Consider the following 21,100-nt stretch of genomic DNA (forward strand, 5'->3'; position numbering starts at 1 on the left):
GTTAACATCAAGTCCAAGTTACTGTAAATATGACAATAGTTTCTGTGGATTTAATTTTATAACTTCATTTTAGATTTATCTCTCTGAGTGTTCCTGCTTTTTGAAATAACCCTCAGCCACAGTTGAAACATGGATTTGGTTTTTGAATTGCTCAAGATCCGCTTCAATTTATGCTTAATTTAACTTGTACAAAGCCATTATAATGCCGCTTTAATAAAAAATTGATTGACTTCTTGCTATTTTGCACTGCACCAGGACACTGAATCTTTCAAGCACTCCATAATCCATACAGATATATGCATAACAATATAATGAATAAATAAATAAAGTGGGTGCATTACACAACTATCAAGAGCTGTTGAGGTTTGGGAATGTCTGGAGCATTTTCTCAGAAGATGTCTCTTTACTAGAATTTGTAATGAACAAAGATTGTAGCGACTGTCTCTGAGCTAAACTGAAAGTCTGTCAGTGAGTGAGAAAAACTAACGAAATAAACAGAAAGAAATCAAAGCAGTATCCTAATATGAGACTTCCATCATACCTTGTTGCTGAAAGACAATGAGATTATAAAGAGGTTATGAATACTATATATGTATATATGCAGCATTTTGTGAGTGAATCTAATACAAAGTGTATGTGTGTGTGCGTGCATGCATGCGTGCGTGTGTGTGTGCGGCATGCACACTGTTTATCTGTTTATCTGTGTGAAAACCTAAACTCTGTAAGCTGTTTTCTCCTCTTTTCCTTCCTGCTGTTTCACAGTCACAGCTAGAAGCTATGGCCCCCATACTGCTTTTATTATCTCTTTCTTCTCACTCACGTTCTTGCCTCTCTCTCCAATCCTTTCCCTTTCTTTTTTTTCTTTCTTTTCTCTTCCTCTCCCTTTGCTCCATGCTGTTTTGTGCTTTACTCTAATTTCCACTGACTGAAATCGGAGAGAGCAGTGGCAGATAAAACCTGAGCTTGAGAAAGCAGGGGAGAGAGGTGGGAGATGATCGAGGGATGCTGATGGAGGGTACCTTTGAGAGGGCTGGAAAGGCCAACTGATATCAGGGAGTCACACTGAGGAGAAAGATGATATGAATCCTGCTGAGCTGTTTTCTCGCTCACTCCTTCTCCCTCCTTCTCCCTGTGTTTCTCATCCTTTTTTTTTTTTTTTGGAGGAAATGGAAAGTCAGCTTAAGTGGTGAAACACAGTGTACCTTTGATCTAGGGGATCAAGATAAAAGAAAACAAAAGTTAACATGAGCAAACAAAAGTTAGAACATAAAAGAAACATGCTTGAAAGTTTGTGATGCCTTGTACAAAAATACGCTTCTAAGGTTGTCGATGGCAAATGGAAACACAGTTTTTTCTCATCCTGTGATGGAAAAGCAAAGAAAACAAATTAGCCATTAAATGATAGCAAGGATGAATTAAAGAAGGTTGAATGAAAGGAAAAGCAAAAATGAGGACAAGGCTCTTCAATGTTTTTTATTTTTTTTTTATCATGAGACACAAAGTTAACGGTGGAATTTTCAGTGTAGTTTATAACTATAATGCATCATACACGCCTTCAAAATGCATCATCATGCATAGCTAACACCTTACAATACCATCATAAAGCACTATGAAATCTTCTACAAACAGTGGTGGAGCATAGTATGACTGGAATTATTCATAAAGTATCACAATAAACCTTTTTCATGGCATTTTGACATGTTTCGACAAGCAGGAAATGCGCAGGTGTAATTAGTAACGTTAACAATGGCTCCATTTTATTTAGTGTTCACTGTCTCTGAGTATTGTTCCATGCGAGGAAGGATCAATGAGACAACTAGCGAACATTAATGTTATTTGTTCCACCTCTGCTCTTCCTGCTATGACAACTCGTAATGTCTGCCACAAAGAACAAGGCATCAACTCGCTGCCTTGAGTCCAGTCTTATTAAACGAGCTTCCAAAATGTCCTGTCATAAAGGAAGAACTGATTGTTTATGTCGTTGCTGCAGATATTTGGGGGGGGGGGGGGTGTAGCTTGCTCCCTACACTGAGTGCAAGGACATTGATAGACTGTAACAATGAAGTGATAAAACTTTTCTGCAGTGCATGAAGGAACGTCACTCTATTGAGCACGAGGCATGGTCTGCTGTTTTGTGTTGTGCTATGAGAATATTACTTCATGATTACAGATCAAATTTTATTTTATTATATTTTTCCTTTTTCATATGGAGTAACACCCCTAAGAAGGTGTGATGAACATCTTGTTTTGAGTGAAATAAATGGAAAGTGTAGCTGTATGTGATCTTTATGACAGCTCAATAAATTACTTAGATTGTTCCCACATGGAGCCTCATCTGGAGGCTTGGAAAGCTAGGTGAAGGTCACAGGCAAGGATCGGGGGTGCGGCAGTGGGGAGGGGGGGCAGCAGGATGGCCTAGGGGTCACGGAGATCAGCTTCCAACCGGAGGGAGCTAGCCTGATTCCCTAAGCAGCTCCACTGCTTGTCACAGTATTCTTGACAAAGATAGCTAACTCGACCTGCCGTCGCTGGTCTCCGCTCCAGTCGGCCCCCTGACTGCACTTCAGCCAAAGCAGGAAAGGCTCATTTTAAGTTCTTCAAACCAAAGAACCAACATGTCTTCCTCCAGACAGACCACTTTGATACAGCAGCATTATTAGCAGTGACATTTGCTAAAACATGCTTACCATTATCTCCATCTGAATTAATGTGACTTAAGGTGAGCACCAGCATAATTTGTCTAGATTGCATATCTTATTGTGAAGGGCATTTCCAGTGTTTGCTTAAGCAACATGCGTACGACCTCAATATATCTCCATTAGCCTTGAAGTGTGTTAATGACATATTGTGTACTAGGTTACTTACTTTGTCTCCATTACCCAAAGTGTGAATGCTTATTAGTCTGCTAGCACTGACCTGTGACTCCACATCTACACATGCACGTACACACATGCATTATTGGCACACCCAGTATTGGCTTGCGTGATTTGTGACCTCTTTCCCTCCTTTGCTGCCATCTCACTCGTATTGATTTCTTCTCGTCCTTTCCTACATCTCTCCCTCTTTCTCTTCCTCCTAATGTTTCTCTTCTCCTCTCTCCTCTTCTCCCCCGATGCTGGCTTCACTCCCATTCTCATCTACCTTCTTTTCTTTAGCTCTCCCACATTTTTTTTCACCCATCATGTCCCATCTCTTTTGCTCTCTGTCTCTTTCTGCCTCTATCTCTCCCTCTCTTACGCTGAGATTTCAATTATTAACCACCATCAAGATTTATAAAAGAGGTCAATTAGCTTCTGTGTCACTGACTCCTGATATGCAAGAAACCTGTGTATTTGTGCCTATATCAATTTGTATATACGGCTGTTTGTTGGCTGATTGTTTGTGCCGTTCCTGGGTGTATGAAATATTTTATTTTCAGTGAAATTGCCTGTGTATGTGAAAATGCAGTCCTGCTTATTTTAATGTTTGTCTGGCATGTCCGTGTCTGTGTTTGTTGGAAATGATTTGTTAGTTAGGTTGCAGTTCCCTGTAGACTTTCTCTTGTGTCCTGGAATGCCCCGGTTCACTGCCTCTTTCGGCTCTCTACCGGAGGACACAAATGTGCATGCTCAATGACATTCACTTATATACGTGCACACACAAAGACACACACATTCGGGAGGTATTCAAACATGTACCAGGAGGGACTGTGATGATCAATCAATGTCAGAGTGGAAGCCATTAAGAGAATGTACACATAAACACACATGCATGTGTACACACACAGTCTACGGTATGGGTTGTGAGCGTTCAATTGGTCACAGACCGCTGACTCTGTCCCGTCGATGTCCTGGATGATTTCCCTCCATTGACGAAGAACTCAGTCAACCTTTGCTCCCTCCCTTTCTCTCCATGCCTCTCATGCTGTTGTCGTTTTACTTTTTCAATTTCATTTTCCCCCACCTGTCTCCACCTTTTACTCTCTTTTCTTATAATATTAATGTAATCATTTACAGAGGGCTTTTGGGTAATGTAACATGTCATGTTCTCTGATCTTGAGCACTGGCTGTGAAATGCATTTCTAAGAGTATGACTCACGTGACTCAGCTGTTGAATTGTGTGATTTTGGTTTTGCATACAGACATCATTGTTTTATTTGATCAATATTGTGCTTGAATGCTGTAATTCTTTACATAACAGCTTATATACAATATCATCTATATAGTAGTCATTTAGCGATTTGATGATGATGGTGGAGAGTGATATCTTAAAACGTCAGAACTAAATCTCCCAAGGGTGTTCAACCAGAATTAAATCAAAGGCCTCTTTCATGAAGATTGACTTTGACTGTAGCTTACATCTTCATCTTCAGATAGATGTCTACATTCATTGTACAAAGCTGTCTAGTTCTTGACAATCTAAAGAAGTGCTAATTTGCCATCAATTCTGGGTAAATTAAGACATTTTGCAATCTAAAAAAAACATGTTTGCCAACTGTTACAACAGCATTTTGCTTTCAAAGTTCAGTGAAGAGAGTAAAAATAATTTAAAAAAAAGCTTAAAAACTCAATGCAGAGCAGACTTGTGGCAGCGCTGAGATGCTGTGGCGTCGGGTTATTGCCATCTCTAAAAAGTCTAAAGACACAGCACCAGTCTTAAATATTTTTGTGAGGCTGGCCCCGGGAAGCCTGAAGGCCGTAGCATGTGATTCACATCATTTTTATACTTTTCAAACAATTCTCATCCCTGTATGGAAGCATCTTCGTTTATTATACTTGACTCATTTATTCAGGTCTTTCCCTTTAATTTGTCACCTATTTATAGGTATTCAATATAACAGCCATTAGCTTTCATTAAGCATGTAATTGTTATGCTAAGGCATTAATTAACCTTACTGATTTTACTCTTTCAACAACGTTATCATACCTTGAAGTTACACAAATACTAAAACAATGACCAAAAGCTCTATATTTTTTCTTATCTTTGTCTTGGGGTGAAATATATGTGGCGATTTTAGCATTGCATCAGCATTTGCATCAGCAGGGCAGATGTCCCTTAATATATTAAACTCATTTACATACACGAAGTGAAGGCGGTCATGTAATGTTAATGCAATGGCTCTGAAGCAGTTTAAAACTAAAAATGAACATCATGCTCTTCACCGATGTCATATTTGTTGCAGAGCTGTTTGTGTTGTTGTTTCCAACCCCAGGATGTATTTATTCTGACCTCATGCCTTTGTCTTTTGTCAGACTCTCTCCCTCTGTGGCACTGATGAAATAATAATACCCAGTGCTGACTTTTTCTGTATTCTCTGTTTCTTTTCCCTAAAGGCCTGTCTGTTTGACCTGTCACTGATCACATTTAAACACCACAAAGCGTTTGAGTGCCTTTTCCCTTGCTCCCTTATCTCTTTTGTTTTCTAAACCGTTTAGCCTCAAAATCGCCAGTTTTTGTTTTCATGTCTGTCCCTGACTCGCTTTTTTCTGAATGTAAATTCTTCATAGCTTGTTTCTATCCATCTCTGGTTGCTTTGGCTCAAAGAAATGAACTCTTTACACTTTTGTTTGTGCCATTACTGTTGTCTTTGTCTTATTCTCACCTTCTATGTATTTCTGTACAGTGTGGGATAAAGAGAGGAGGAACATGGAAAGAATACAGTGCGCTCAGACTCTTTGTGCACACAGTATTTTAATGCAGCCATATTCTCAATAATGCTGTTCTCATTTACATGTTTTTCTGTTTCTGTAGTCAACAGAACAAGAATGAAATACTGCTGAAATCCTAATTTTAAAAGCGCAATGTTGTCTGACAAAATCACCTTACACATAAGTTAACGACAAAGGCTGTGCTGTGATTTTGGCTAGAGAGGTATTCAATAATTTTGAAAAAGCAAAGAAGGGAAACACTCAAACACTCAGCTGGCCAACCAGTGGTGTAACTTCATCAGTCAGTCATGTGGCATTCGGCTGACCAGTGCTATAACTCAGTCAGTCAGCGCTCACAGCCCCACTGTTGCAGTCCAGCCAAAAACAGAAAATGGACCAACAGACTGCGCAGGTTTAGCAGGTAGGGAAATAGGGAGACACATCTTTTGACTTCTAATTAATGGTGTAACCACCAAAGTATCCCATAGTTCCCACTGCAATGTCTGAGTCTGTTTGTTGAAGTTTAACGACCCCATTTAGTGCACATCTTAATTTTTTTTTAGACCTCAAACTATAAAAACTTTGACTCAAATGGTTGAGATTGAAATGAATTGCCACAATGTCCTATGTAACAGCACATATATATATGGAATTTAAATGTTTGTTTTGTAAATGTTTATAATTAAGTACAAATCCACTTAATTATACCAAACCCATTAATTTTGTTAACATTTATTACATTAAGTAATTGACTCAGCATTCGTCTGCTTTTTGTTGTACTGGTGTAAATCCATTTTTTGAAAACATGCTTTTCCGCTTTCCTTATCACGTCTGTGAAAAAGCTGCTTATCATCATCTGTCTCCTCTCCAACATTTCTCCAGATCTGAAACATGAAAAGCTCCTGTCTATAAGCCTTTGATGACACATCACTGTAATTTGAGCTCTGATAAATACAGCCATTGCCTTTGTAAACAAGATTCTCCAAACTTATTTACACTGTATTTAAAGCAAAAAAAAAGTCTTTCCTTTATAAACTGGGTCTTATTTGTGCAGTATTAGCCATCAGTCCTTATTGGGTGCGATAACAGTTTGTAGAGATTCATGGATACGGAAGCTCTGCTGGTAGGGGAGTTATGGCAAAGAACATGATGTGTCAGGTTTTACCCACAGTGAAAGAGACCTTTCTATAGTAAATATCAACTTTTAATATGTATTTTCCGGTTTAAATTTGCCGCCGAAAAGAAACACACGGGTATAGTCTGAACCATGCATCGTCCGCATCACATTTAGTAATTAAGTACAGTATCAGTGGGCATGTGCAGTATGACAAACAGCATTACACTTAAATACCCACAGACATAAGTATTATTTGTATATCTCCACTCTGCAACCCGTCCTAATCTGTATGTTTTATTTTTTTATTTATTTGCATGTTTACTCCCAGTTACCATTTGTCAAATAAAAAAAGTCCATTCACTCCCCAGCTGACAAGTAAACTTTGTTATAAGAACTGACAATGTGAATAAAAGAAATATCTGAGGGTTGTGCACAGTTTTGTGATTGATAGAAATGTTTGTTACTGTATCCACTTGTCTTGATACTAGTCTTCCATTTTTCATCTACTTCTTTCCCCTCACCTCCCCGAGCTGACAGTGGTGGTTTTGTTGATGTGAAGTACTGTCAAGCTATAAGAGACCCAAATTCCATGCTTGTCTTCCCATAACAGAGTGACGTGAATGCTCTGAGCACTGTAAACAAAATAAGACACCATAGTAAGCCTTGTGTAATTCAGTAACATTTGCTTTGTGAGCTTTGCATTAGCAAACAATGGAAACTGCCAGGGGTTTACCGGTTTCAACAGCACAACTCCATATCCAGTGACATCTGTCTTTTATCTTCTTTGTATCTATTCCCACTTTTTTTTTGTTTGACATGTTTTCTGTATTGGCACTGGAGGAAATCAAGGGAATGTGTTTTTCATGCAGGATGTAGATAGGTGTAAATTTGTGATCTGTTTGCAGATTTGTGGTGTCAAAACTTTTGCAGACTTATTTTGCCGTTAAGAATTTTCACAGGTACTTTTAGTCTCCGGCTGACACACGGGTGCAACGACACATTATTTTTAAATGTATGATGACCCTTCTAGCATCAAATTACAGTCATTTTCATGTAAACGCAGTGAAAGGGAGGAAAAGCTGTGAGCACAAGAAAAAACAGTGGTATATCTCCACAAAGGCAGATAAGTTTACATTGCATCAGTAGCTTATAACATTCGATATGTTATTTCACACCAAAATGTCACTGGTGTTGTTCATGTTTTGGTTTTCTTCTTTTTGTTTGGAGCATTGTAACTCATTATTATTATTGTTATTATTATTATTATTATTGTTATTACCATTTCCATTGCATCTTTCGTCAGACTGACTCAACTATTTTGGATACACAGATTCATCACCAATAGGAATAATGTTCCGTTTCATCTCCCCACACTGCTTTCACAGTGATCCTTTCCCTTCCTGAAGAGAATCAGATTGTTGATGGCTGTTGATTCATTTGAAAACTCCTCTCTATATCTGTCTATTCTGACCCTCTGTCCAAACTGAGCCGGTAGTCTCACCTTGGTGCATCTTTTTAAGCTTCAGCCTCACTGAGATGTTAAAAACATTTCATCATTACAACCATTGATTTTACCTGCTGTGAAACCAGCTCAGCTCCCCAATGCTCTTTGTTTTTCACTGTATGTCCAATTTTGGTTTTGTTTTTCCCTCTCTCTGTCTGTTTTCTCATAGCTGTGCATGTGATCCAGTTATTGGAATTGGCTTGTTGCAGTCCTCCAGGTTTCTCTACAGAGAATAACGTTATACTGGCCTCGTTCACCTTGACAAAAAGTCAATCACCAAACTAAACAGTTTTATGGTCTTTCGTGTATAGGGAATGAAATGGGCCAAATCACATTTATTTTAAATTGGACAAATAAAACTACTCTGGAAATCAAAAATATACTTTCTCTGTGTTGGTATTTCCAAACACTTACCTTCCAAGCAAGGTAAAAGATTAAATAACTTAGGTATGCTGTGTTAATAACTGAGGTAGCTTAGACTATATGTATCAGGGTGTGTCACATAAGTGCCACTGTAAAACTTAACTTCAGTTCTCTACCTGCAGAAAGGAAACCTAATATGTAATGCAATTCAGCTGCAGCTTTTCAGTCAGAATACCTGAGGTGCAGCCGCTGTCCCTCATGCTTCAGTATTATTCTCTAAGCAATAAATAGTGTAGAGCAGGTGAGAGCACAGACTAATATCTGTACTTTAGACTGTTCTCTGGAATGGGTTGCAATAGGCTCCTTTTTTTTTTTTTTTTTTTACTGTCTTACCTTCCGATTTCTAAAGTACTGATTTATCATCATTTATTTATAGGGAAAGTGTGGATTTTTCTACAAATCCTTAGCTTTGCTGCTTATGTCTCTGTGTATTCAGAGCAGAAAGTATCTGGTATAGCTATCAGTTACAACCTGACCTGCTCCACTGATTTAACAATATTTTACAGCTAATAGTTTTTGATCTTTGGATTAATAAGCCATGTAGGCTACGATGCAAGGGCTTTAAATGTGCATATGTTTTCCATTTATTTCTCTTGCTCCCTACCTCTTGCTGTGTCCTAAAATCCCATGGTCCCATTCATGTACCATCCCATATGCTTTCTTTGCATTTGTTTGAGTCCATTTACCATAACCAGCTGTCTGCCTCATTTGAACCACTCACTTTAATTGCCTCACTTTCCTCATTACTTCGGCAGTAGCGTGCTCACTGGTCTCCTCCTCCCTATCCCTCTTTCCCTTTTTGTCCTCACGCTGTGTTCTTTGTGCTCTTCACTCATTGCAACTGCCTGCCTACTAGTTGTCTCAGCTTTAGTCCTGGGTTGCTTGCTGGTTATAATTGCCTCTTTAGCTGCCATTTTCTTAGCCTCCATCTCTCCTGCTCTGTATCTTGCTCTTTCATTTAAGCTGTGAAACTATAACAATCTCCCTTGTTTGCTAGTTTGCTTTGGCGCTAGAATTCACACTAGTTTTTATACCGTCTTTGCTCTTTGCCCTCAAAGCTTTCTCCAGCTCACTGGCAATTATCCCTTGTTGTGCCAGCAGTACCTTCCACAAGCTTTTTACTTTCTACCTTACTTTCCTCTTTGCCCTCTGTGCCTCAGTGCTGTTTGAATTGCCATATCATCTAAGTTCTCCCTTAACTTTCCATCTCTTCCATCTTAATGTCCCTTCTTATCAATCTTTTTTTTTTTTTTCTGACTCAAAAGCCATTTCTCTCATCTCCTAGCTCTAGCTTCTACAAAGCTTTTGTTGCCTTTCTAACTCTTTGCCCTCATGGGTTTCTGGGTTTCTCTTTAATTCTCTTGCCAGCCATTAATGGCCTTTAGTCCATCACAATCCTGCTCACTGAATTTCTCTTATTGCCTTCTTCTCTGTCCCCTTGGCCTCTATGCTGGCTTGCTTACTATAACTGTCTCTCAATTTCTTTAGTGGCAAGAACTTACCGAGAGTCTTCTTAAGTAATAGGCTCAAGTCAGATTTGTGGAGCCCCATAGAGAATGTTTCTTGGGTCTTTGTAACGCTGCTGAACCTGAAATAAACTGCCAAGATCTTTTCTCATAGCATTTTGCCTGTCTACTCCCCAGTCCCCACGACTTTTACCTAAAACCCATTTTTATCTCCTTTTCTTTTTCCTTACCATTTCACATTTTATTGCCCTCACCTACCTCTCTGTGCCTCTGTCGTGTTGCTCTCCATTACCTCTGCCAGTCTACCGTTTCTCTCATTCCTCTCTCCTCTTTCTTTCAAGTCTGCTCCCTTTTCCTACTTCCTTTTCTTCATTATTCCTTTCCTTTGTCAGGCAATTCCACAATTTTCTCAGTCTCTTCTTTCCTTCTTGTGTTCTACGTGTCCCTCTCGCGTGTCGTCCATATTTTAATCCTGAGTTTATCCTTTGCTCCTCATTTCCTATTTTCCTCTGCAGTCATCGTCTATCTGTGCTCCCTTGCAGACCTATCAGTAGGGTGAAGCTATTTAAACCTCACACTTACTCTTCACATGGAGCTGCTTTCAAAACACCAGAGAAAAGAGGGAATTGAAGAGCAGAGGGAGATAAGTGGGAGAAATGCAAAGGAACAATCTCACAAAGTTTACATTAAATCCAGGGTGAATCTACTCAGTAAAGTGACCCGTGTTTGTAAAGAGCAGCAGATATTGTATTATTATCTCCTGCCTCTATTTACTTGCTAAGACATTTACTGTGCACCACTTTGACTGTTGCTTCTTAAGCTAACATAAAAGCAATATCACAAGAGCAGGGGCTTAAATAGACTTTAGCTTTTACTCTTTCAGTGACTCACAAAAAAAAAAAAAAAAAAAAAAAAATGGAAGTTTCGAGCCACTTATCATTTGCAAAAGCTTTTTTTGGTTTTAATTCAAATCTCAACTGATATTGTAAATGATGCAACAGTGCTCTTCCTTTCTTCTGCAGGTCTGGTGGTAAGAGAAGCCAGTATAGAAATAACACGGCAGCAAGTGGAAGAGCTGTTTGGTCCCGAAGATTACTGGTGTCAGTGTGTGGCCTGGAGCTCTGCTGGAACCACCAAAAGTCGCAAGGCACATGTCCGCATTGCATGTGAGTACCACAAAGTCCCTGCGAGGTGTTTACACTTGAGTACGCATACTGTCTAGAGGTGTGGGTGAGTGCTTGGTGGGTGACACTTGTACGTGAAGCATCGTAAAAAAACACAAATTCCAGCTTTTTGCTTCCTAAGTGAAAGACACAAACAGAGACAATCATACATGCACAGGCGCAGTTATTGCCTCCACTCCGCCGGCTCCAGTCTCATGAAAGGAGCCTTGTGTGAAAGACAGCAGACTTTAGAGGATGGGGAAGGCTGACAGAGGAAGATTATGAGGAGCTTATAGAATGCAAGTAGAGTGTGTGAATTATTAAAACACTCAATCATACAAGAGCACGAGTACAGATGTGTGTACATATTTAATCAGATGAACATACACTATAATGATTACCCCACATGCACACACATGTTGACATCGACAGTCTGCTACAAATAACTTCCACTTTTTAATCAAGAGTGGTTCTCAAGAAAAAAAAAAAAAACACACATATAAATACATACAGCAGTTGGTAAAATATGTATTGCACATTAGACTTTTAGTAACAGGAAGTGCAGTTAAACAGAAAACACTTCTTTAGCAGATACTTACTTTTGTCTTCTCAGTTTCAACTAACAATCACTGTTGGTGCTAACCTCTAACAAATACATTGTGCTTCCTGTGACAGCTTCACAATAAAAGCCACCTTGTATTTCACCAGTCGAGTGTTTGTAATGTGAACCGACAGCAGTAGGAGATATTTGCATTAGCCATAACTTGATAGACCCCCGAAAAGAAAAATAAGTGAACAATAAGGTGACAAAGTTACAAACACTAACACTGAATTACACACATTGCTTCATGTAAAATCCTTGTGTATAAGTAGGCAACTTGAATGTTGTGTGAAAATGGTGCCACTAAAAATTAAAAAATCGAATATAGAGAGGATATTACAGAACTGAAAAAATAATAGAAATGATAAATGGCATCAAAAGCTAGGTTTTATGTAATGAAAATTAAGGACTACGACTCCGCCTGTATGTTTGGTTTTCTTTTCATGTGTACTGGCACATTACTGTCATGACGTATAAAGTTTTAACTAGAAAAACTCACAAAGAGAAAAGACTCAGGGAAAAACCTGCTGTACTTGGGCAGAACCTTCAAAATTGTTTTACACTGAATGATATATTGTGAGGGACTTTTCTAAGCAGAAACTTACAGTAGCTCTATAACTTTAGTCTGCCATCAGTAGCTTCCTGTTATGGTCTGGTGAAGAATTTAATAAGACAACTGGGAGTCTGACTATAAGGTCACCAAAAGAACACAGGCAGAACACAGGCCAGACTAAACCCAAGCAGACTCAATGTCACTCGAGCAGTGATCACATGGGGAAATCATTTCAGGATTGTTAGACCCCAGCAACTGTCCAGGGGGAAGAAAAGGTTGGATCCTGTTGTGAAAGACGTTCACTTGACAGCTCTGCAGCGACCCTGTAGCAAGGGAGTTGAGATGTTTGATAGAAAACCTAAACCTCACCTAAAACGCCTTGTTTGTTCTTTTAACATAAGCCTCATATAACAGAATGGATTGTTTCTTAAAGGCTCCTTTCACTGGCTTGAGAATTGGTCCCACAACCGTAGCTTTCCAAGCATCAATGCTCTGGTCACTTCAGCCATATAAGACACCTGGGACTTGTCTGAGAGCTCAGGTTATTGAAAGGTCAGGCAAAAAAAGAAATACCAATAACAAATCCGACCCCACCTCTGCTGTTTACCTGGCTTACGCTGCCAGTGTGGCTGTGCTTGAGTGAATTCTTAAAAAGGCAACTGGGGGCTTTGATAGAGTCCATTCAGCAGACACACACTACAAACTGCGCACATCCTCACATGTAGTACTTTAACAGACAATATCACTCTAACAGACACCCACCCTGGAAAACTTGTTTTCCCTGGTTGATCTTATTGGTGCTGCAGAAGGAAATCCATCATGTTGACCCTTGTTTTCCACTTCAGGTTATTTTATTTGGCTGTAAATGTGTCTTGCATTTTCTCGTTTGCAGGGCTTGGCTGCCTGGTTTATTTATTTACTTACTGACATGCATTTATTTATTTAATTTAGCATAGTAGGTTTATACACTGTAAACACTACGCTGTATCATATGGTAAATTTAACCTGTACCAGATTATTTAAATATATTAAATATACAATAGTGCATTTGTAGAAAAAAACTGAAAATTCAAGCTCATACAATATGAAATACAGTGTATGATCACAGTCGTATCGCAGTTCAATGGCAACATATTTCCCTACTAATTTGGCTTGTGAGCTTTAAAGACCATTTGAGCTTAGAACAGAGTATTGCTTTGCTATGCGAGTGTTTTTCTGTCTGTCAGCAGAGAGGGAGAGTGACACAGTCAGAAATATCCCTCTAAGCTCCGCTAACAACATTCTCGAATGGAATGGGCCCTCCTTCGGGTGCAATGAATGCTGGGTAATGTGCTGCTTTTGGCCAACGTTCCGGTCTGATACATGCTGAGAGACAGATGCAGGCAAGTGTACGTATATGCAGGCTTCTGAGATTCTCAGAGGCAAACAATAGTACAGAGATGCACACAGAGCACTGAAGGCCACATTGTTCAGTGACGTACCTTTTCCACATGGGTAGGTGACAACAGTACGAAGGTATGTCTGAATGGATGGATGCATGCGTGTGTGAGGGAGGGCCAACGTGTGTGTCTGCATCACTCTATGACTTTAAAGTGTCCCCGCCACCAATATCATCATGTGATACCAGCTTTTACCACGTGCTGCCACATCAGTCACAGTGAGTCCAAGCTCACTGCACCTCAGTTTACACTCGCTAGAAACTTCCCGTCTTATCTATTTCTTTTCTCCCTTTACTGTGTTATTTGTTTCTTTGTCTGCCTCAGTCTGATTCATTAGTGTATAATTTACACTTTAAACTGCTAGAATGCACCACAGATCCTCTACCTCTGTTCCAGCTGCGTATAATAACTTTAATAATTATAATAACTAAATCACATAGAAGCTAAAAATAATTCTGTGTCTGGTATGATTTTCATATTTTGGACCTACCAAGGGCTACCCAGTGTTCTACATACGCTATGCTAAATCTACACAAATCATAAATCTACACTACAATTAAACCAAGAGTTCCACACTGTTTCAAAAGCAAACCAGCATGCTACCTATATTTATCATTTTCTTTCCTTTTCTCATGTATTTCATAAATGCAGTATATAGTATTTCACACACGTAAGACCTCTGATGGAGGTTAGGTAGAAGGATGGTGATGGAGGATACCTTTAAGAGGGCATGATGGGCCAATAGATATCAGGGAGGAGAGAGATGATAGAAATCCAGCCCCTCTTTTACTTTACTCTCTTTCTCTTCAGATCTCTCTGTTTTCCTTTTTTTCTGTATAGTGTCTATTTTCCATCTGACTTTGTCCGTCCCTCCGTCCTTCACATTCTCTGTCTCTGTTATAACAGTGATTTTTCCCTTAACTAGATCTGATTACACTCAGCCCCCTCTTGCGATAACCTTTTACTTCAAATCGACCCAACCTCCTGACCTACCCTGCTTTCGGCTCCTATTTGGATCTACTGTTGTGATTAAAATGCTTCCTGGCAGCTAGAGCTTGCTGAGCAAAGTGTCTTTTCTACAGCACCGTGCAATAGCAATTCAGCATTTCTTTCTTGCATACCCATCTCCTCGTCCCACTCATTTTCTTATTTCCCCTCCCATTATATCCTCCTCTTCTAGTTGTTTGCTCACCATGCTTATTGTTTCATTGTCACTGCGTCTTTCTCATTCTCCGGCATCTTCAGGCTGTTTTAATAACTGTGGAATTAACACTTCAAGGCAGTAAGTAAATACGCACTTTGTAGCTGGATAATGGCAATCAGTGTTGTGGCTGTAAAAGTGTCAAACACACAGTCAGAGATATTAAATCTCAGAGTCATTTGTTGGTCTTTTGCAGCAGGGCACTTTAGCTGAGTTATGGGTGGTTCAGGCAGCTTAATTCAAGTTTATAAAGCAGGTGTGACAAACACAGACACACATTCCCACACTCTCACTCATGCACAGCATTGCAGGCACGTAAGCGAAACACAGGCACGTACATACACACAAATGTGCATGCAGTGTCAGTCATGCTCTTTGGCCCTGTATCTATCAGGTCAAGTCTTTTCTCCTTCAGCGGATTAGCAATATGTCAAGGTCACACGCACACACACACACACACACATACACACATACACACATACACACACACAAGCACACACACGCACACACACACACACACATGCAGACACACACACACACGCACACACACATGTTCACATAAACACCCAGACACAGACAAATTTCAAATGATGGCAATTTGTTCTGCCACCTTCCACTGAGACATGTGTGTGCATAGCAATCAGGAGTCCAGACACACTGGGACGCAGCAGCCCCGGCAGCTACTTGTGTCAACTGGAAAATGTCTGTTAGTGAATTTCGTCTGTTTTGTTTGTGATGCAAATGTCTCAGCTGCATGTATTTAGGTTTTCCTTCAATCATGGATGAATTACACCAAGGAAAACACGGCTCGACAGTGATTTCTTGTGTTAGATTTTAAGCATTTTAAGCAAAACCAAAACTCTTCCACACTCATTAAGGCTTAAACCTGCACGTGGCTTACAACATTAGACCCAGTCATTTGTAAACCAGCAACTGGAAACAACTGCAATGAGTTAGCCCGCCTGTCTGGTATGAAACTTGCTCAGCAGCTCATAAACCAAATTGCTGCAACAACCACAGCTCAAATGACATTTGACCCTTTTTGGCATGAAATGGCATGCAGTAGCAGTTTTATTATTGAATATGCAAATCAGTATAGATATGAACCAAAAAGACTGTGCTGTTTATCCGTCTGCAGTCACCCTGACATTGAGTGGAAAACCTTCAGTGCTTTTTCTCTGGATGACATCATCAAGAGAGTCTTGGTTTCTGGCTTTTAGAGAGACGTCATGGTGGCCACAAACACTGAATAAACATTTTTATAGTGAGAACCCATAGAGAGTGTGTGTGTGTGTGCGTGTGTGTGTGTGCGTGTGTGTGTCTGTGTTAATGTGAATGTGTGCGTATATGTGGTTATGATGCCTCACCATTGCTGTAAGCCACTGAGATTTTTCCCAGATGTCACAGGCTGCTGTAGTGTACTCTTATGTGTTAAAGTGGTAAGCCACAGTGTTGAGTTTAGTGACACAGAACTTAAGTCACTTTCTAAATGCCAAGTGTGTGAAAAATAACACATATACATGTATATCAATCCATATTACTGTTTGTTTGTAATGTTTATTATCAACATTGTCTTTAGAGAGACATAAATGATTCATGGAGCAGCTGATGCATCTCCCTAAAACCAAATGCAGTGTACAAGTCAAAGGTTAAAACAAAAAAGAAAAGAAATAGAATTGAGTTGTTAAATAAAAGCGAGCTAATTTATTTTAGAAATACATCATCAGAGCTGAGATATTTGAGATATTGTCTAAAGGTTGAAAGTGTAAATATCTTTTTAGATTAAATCTTTTGGTACTTAAGAGCGCTGGTACTTTAGAGTGTGCTCTATTTGAAAAGTGCCTTGAGATAACATCTGTTGTGGTTTGGTGCTATGTAAATAAAAATTGAGAAATTGAATATTGTTTTTCACAGAAAGTTGCACACAACTCATAACTTTCTGTTTTTGCCAAACCTAATTTGCCAATTCTAATTTATATTAAAGTAACAAAGATATTTGACTGACCATCGTGAAAAGTAAGTGAAACAGTAATTACAATAGTTGCATGCCTCCTTTGTTATTTACTGTTTAGTGTGCAGGCACTTGAGCCATTTTCCATCCTTAATGAGTCATTTTACAAACTATGATCCAGAGGAAGTGTTGCACTCCAGAGTGCCAAAGCTGTGTCAGCGAATCAAGTTGTTTACTTGACTGTGGATGGAAAGACCTCATCTGATGTCTGGAGCTGATCACAGGTTGTGAAGTGCTGAAATGACAGGGTGGAGAGTTCAGTGAAAGAACTGGTCTAAGTGGAAAGAGACTCCCCAAAGTCACTTAGAGAAAATGACTCCTTCTGTAACTACACTGAAAATGACTCTGACACTTGAGGTCACAGTCTAGGTTCATTTCTCTCATTTTTTTTGCTATTTTTGCATTGAAGACGCCCGTACGAAGCAGGCCATACTAACACTAAATTCTCTTTGGCTTTGGGCCATGCACCGTTGTCAAGACTTTTTTTTTATTGAGACAAAAGCAGAAAGCAAAACAGTTTCACCTCATCATTATAATATACTTAGCTGATACGGGAGAAACTGTTTCATTGTTTACAACCGTGATTTTTATCATTTAATATAAATGTGTTTTAATTACGAATCCATTTACATTTACATATCCTTTTTTCTTTTTGCTTATTAATAATTATCTTACCCTCTTGTGTGCTTTATCACTTACATCACTTAGTTTGTTTTCTAAGCCAGAGCTCTGATTGTTTCCATTGCATACTATCATGTAGGAAACTTACTGTCCAAATTATCCTCTCTTAGACTAGAGGAGAGTACTTCCCTCGCTATTTTTCTTCCTGAGCATCTCACCTTGCTCTTTATTGCTTGAGCAACTCTACCAGGGGAAACCGTTATGATTTGGCATGGGTAGCATGCAGGCAAATACACCCATTTTGGATAATTGCTCTGAAATGTGCTTATGTAGAGGTGCCTGAGGCAACAAACTAACCACAAACATAATAACAATTTTAGTTGAGCAGTGGAAGAAGTTTTAGACGGGGGAGGAAGGAGGCTGAGCAAGACACAGAAGGAGTGAGACGATGAGGCAGAGAGAATGAGAAGGGTTTATGCAAGAAGAGGTCATGAATAGATGCTTACACCGCTTTGCTCTATATATAAAGGAGTTCAAACTGAAGAACACTTTATAAGGTTGCCCTCTGTACTTTTCAACCCTGTTGTAATTCTAAAAAGTTGTTTAGTGAATTTATCTTTGCTTTTGTTATATTTATGAATCTGGATAGTGTTATCTGCAGTTTGGGAGTGAAGTGGGGTCAGTGAATTGATATGACACAGCTGTCCCTCCTCTCCTGTGCACATATTTCCCCTGGGCACATATTTGCACACATGCACAAAAACACACACACACACACACACACACACACACACACACACACACACACACACACACACACCTTCCATTGAGGTGAGTTCGTGGTCCCCTGGTGTCGTGAACACAATGTCACATTCCCTCTTTTTCTCTCAAACACACACACAGTGTCACATGCACGCAGCACTCTTGCCACAAACTGGTGAAATTTTGTCCGTCAGAGCCCCCCAGCTTAGCACTATGTGTGAGTATATGTGTGTGTGTGTGTGTGTGTGTGTGTGTGTGTGTGTGTGTGTGTGTGTGTGTGTGTGTGTGTGTGTGTGTGTGTGTGTGTGAGTGTGAGTGTGTGCGTGTGTGTGTGCGTGTGTTGTCTGCTCATCCCCCGAGCAGTTTGCTTTAATCTCCTTTAATTTCATTCTCAATCTTTATGGAAATCAACTCTCACAGCCAACTCCTCATTTCACTATCTCCCTCACTAATTAAGACCAGGAAATTGTTCCTGGAATTGGCTGGCATGAGAAAACTGTGTCTCATCCCTCAATCACTTCCTCATTCTCTCTCCTTGCATCTGTAGTTGTTTTTTCCATATTTGTGGTTACGTGTTTGTGTGTGTGTGTGTGTGTGTGTGTGTGTGTGTCTGTCTGTCTGTCTGTCTGTCTGTCTGTCTGTCTGTCTGTTTTTCCATCCCCCTTGTGAGTATCTTACTATTTGTGTTGTGGTGGTTGTGTCTCTGTGTATGTATGTTGTGCCTGCTTGTTTGCCTCCATCTCCTGAGTGTATTTTCCTCGCTGTGACAGTATCTCTCTGTCTCCATCATTCTCTCTTTGTCCCTCCGTATCTGCCCATGTATGTGTGTCTCTCTGCGTTGTGTGGGTAGCCATGTGGTGGATTTAGGGCTAAAGCTTTGGGTGATTACTCCCATAATGAACCATCATGCTCTGTTCAGGCTGTCATCCCCCACAGGGATTGACTGTATTATGAAGTTATCATTCAGCCTCAGCAATACTTTGTGTCCTCACATAACTCTCTTAACCAATACAGCTGTACACGTGGAATCTGATAATGAGTAGATTTATATTGCGTGACAGTAAACCTCATCATTTAGGTGGGAAGTTATTCTGGAGAATTTGGGGAATCTTAAAAGCTTTGTCAGTGGCGTATCACTACACAGCAGTTAGCATGATCATCTCGCATGGATTCAAGTGGCAGGCTGTGTCTTGCCTCTCATGTCTGTAGCTCGTATGCTGCTGGCTTTCAGCTCGCATACAGTAGTTCAACAATGACACACAAGCTGGCAAGAATGATTGACACTATGGTCGCAAATCTGTATTAGTTATCGATGACACACGTCAGGGGACATTAGCATGAAGTAGAAACTCCATGAACTCCCCTCTGTGCACAACTGGACAACATTTGACTCTTGGGGTGTGTATTGTTGTTCAATAGATGATCAAGGATGCACGTGCATCACTGTGTAGAAAACACTTTACCACAATTGCAGATTTTCAGTATTCAGAAATGAAGCAACTTGTTGGAAACCAGTGAACTTACTTTTTAGATATTAATCTGTATAAGGCATTTTCTTGCATTACTTGATTTTTTTCTTATTAATTAATTAATTTTTTGCTCCATGACTCACGTTGATAGGTATTTTTAGCATATATGAAATTCCTGCTGTTTGTCTGTACAATTTGAAAGCCTCCTCATAATGGAAGCTTGTAATGTTAGCATGTATGAACTGTCTGCTATTTACCATCAAAGTACAGTATACCAGCCACTGGGTATATGCCAGATGTCTCATGTTGTTTAGTGCAGATCTCAGATGCCTACAGTGTGTACAACAAACTGTGTCAATACAAGATCTGATAAGTATTGTTTATCAGTTAAAGAAGATTAGACACTACAGACTTGTTTGTGATGTTTTTCACACTGAACATTCAGTGTCACAGTGTCACATTGAAAGCATGTCAAACTGATCACCAAAGCATTGATCATAGTGCCTGACAAACCTCCCTTTATCAGCCATAAACACACAGTAACAGTGTGAGCTGTCTTGTAGTAAACAGATGTTTATTCCTCACCAGTTTCCATGCAGAATTATCCACCAATTTATTGAAATCCATTTCATGCCAAATATCTAATGATGCTCTCTGATCTAAATGGGAAGTTTCCTCCTTGGGACATGCAATTTCCCATTGGGTTGTCCATCCCTTATGTCTGTATGTAGGAATAGGGGAGAATTATTTATGGTTACACATTCATACGATTTGAAATTATGAAGTGAGCATATGTGCATTATTATTTAAAGGCTGGATTCAAACTTTTAATACTTACTGTAGCTAGACACATATTATCTCTTCCTTTTCTCTTACAGCTCACTGGTTTTGAGACAGATAAAGCAGATAGACAGAGATGATACGAGGTGGATTCACTGACATGAACTTTTATTGAATGGTTTGATATTGAAAGTATGGTGGACATGAAAAAGACTTTAATAGGCAAAGACCAAGCAGGTGGTTTTGGTATTAAGAAAGAGTAAGGTGGTCCTGCTGTGTGTTGCCAACTTCTCCCTCCTTCTCCTCTCTCTTTCTGCTTCTCATCTTTCAACCCCCCAACTGCCATCCCAACTTCTACCCCCC

At 39.6% G+C, this 21,100-nt stretch overlaps 1 protein-coding gene across 1 annotated transcript in view; it reads left to right on the forward strand.

Annotated features, from left to right (window-relative positions):
* Positions 1-21,100, forward strand: part of unc5c (unc-5 netrin receptor C) — a 185,909-nt gene that overhangs the window by 92,309 nt on the left and 72,500 nt on the right. Inside the window, exon 3 of the mRNA XM_022757609.1 lies at positions 11,160-11,303. Within this exon, the coding sequence (XP_022613330.1) occupies positions 11,160-11,303 (144 nt within the window). The remainder of the gene's footprint in view (positions 1-11,159; positions 11,304-21,100) is intronic.

Source organism: Seriola dumerili, unplaced genomic scaffold, assembly GCF_002260705.1.
Source record: "Seriola dumerili isolate Sdu_G_001 unplaced genomic scaffold, Sdu_1.0 BDQW01000290.1, whole genome shotgun sequence".
In the NCBI taxonomy this organism is placed as follows: Eukaryota; Metazoa; Chordata; class Actinopteri; order Carangiformes; family Carangidae; genus Seriola; species Seriola dumerili.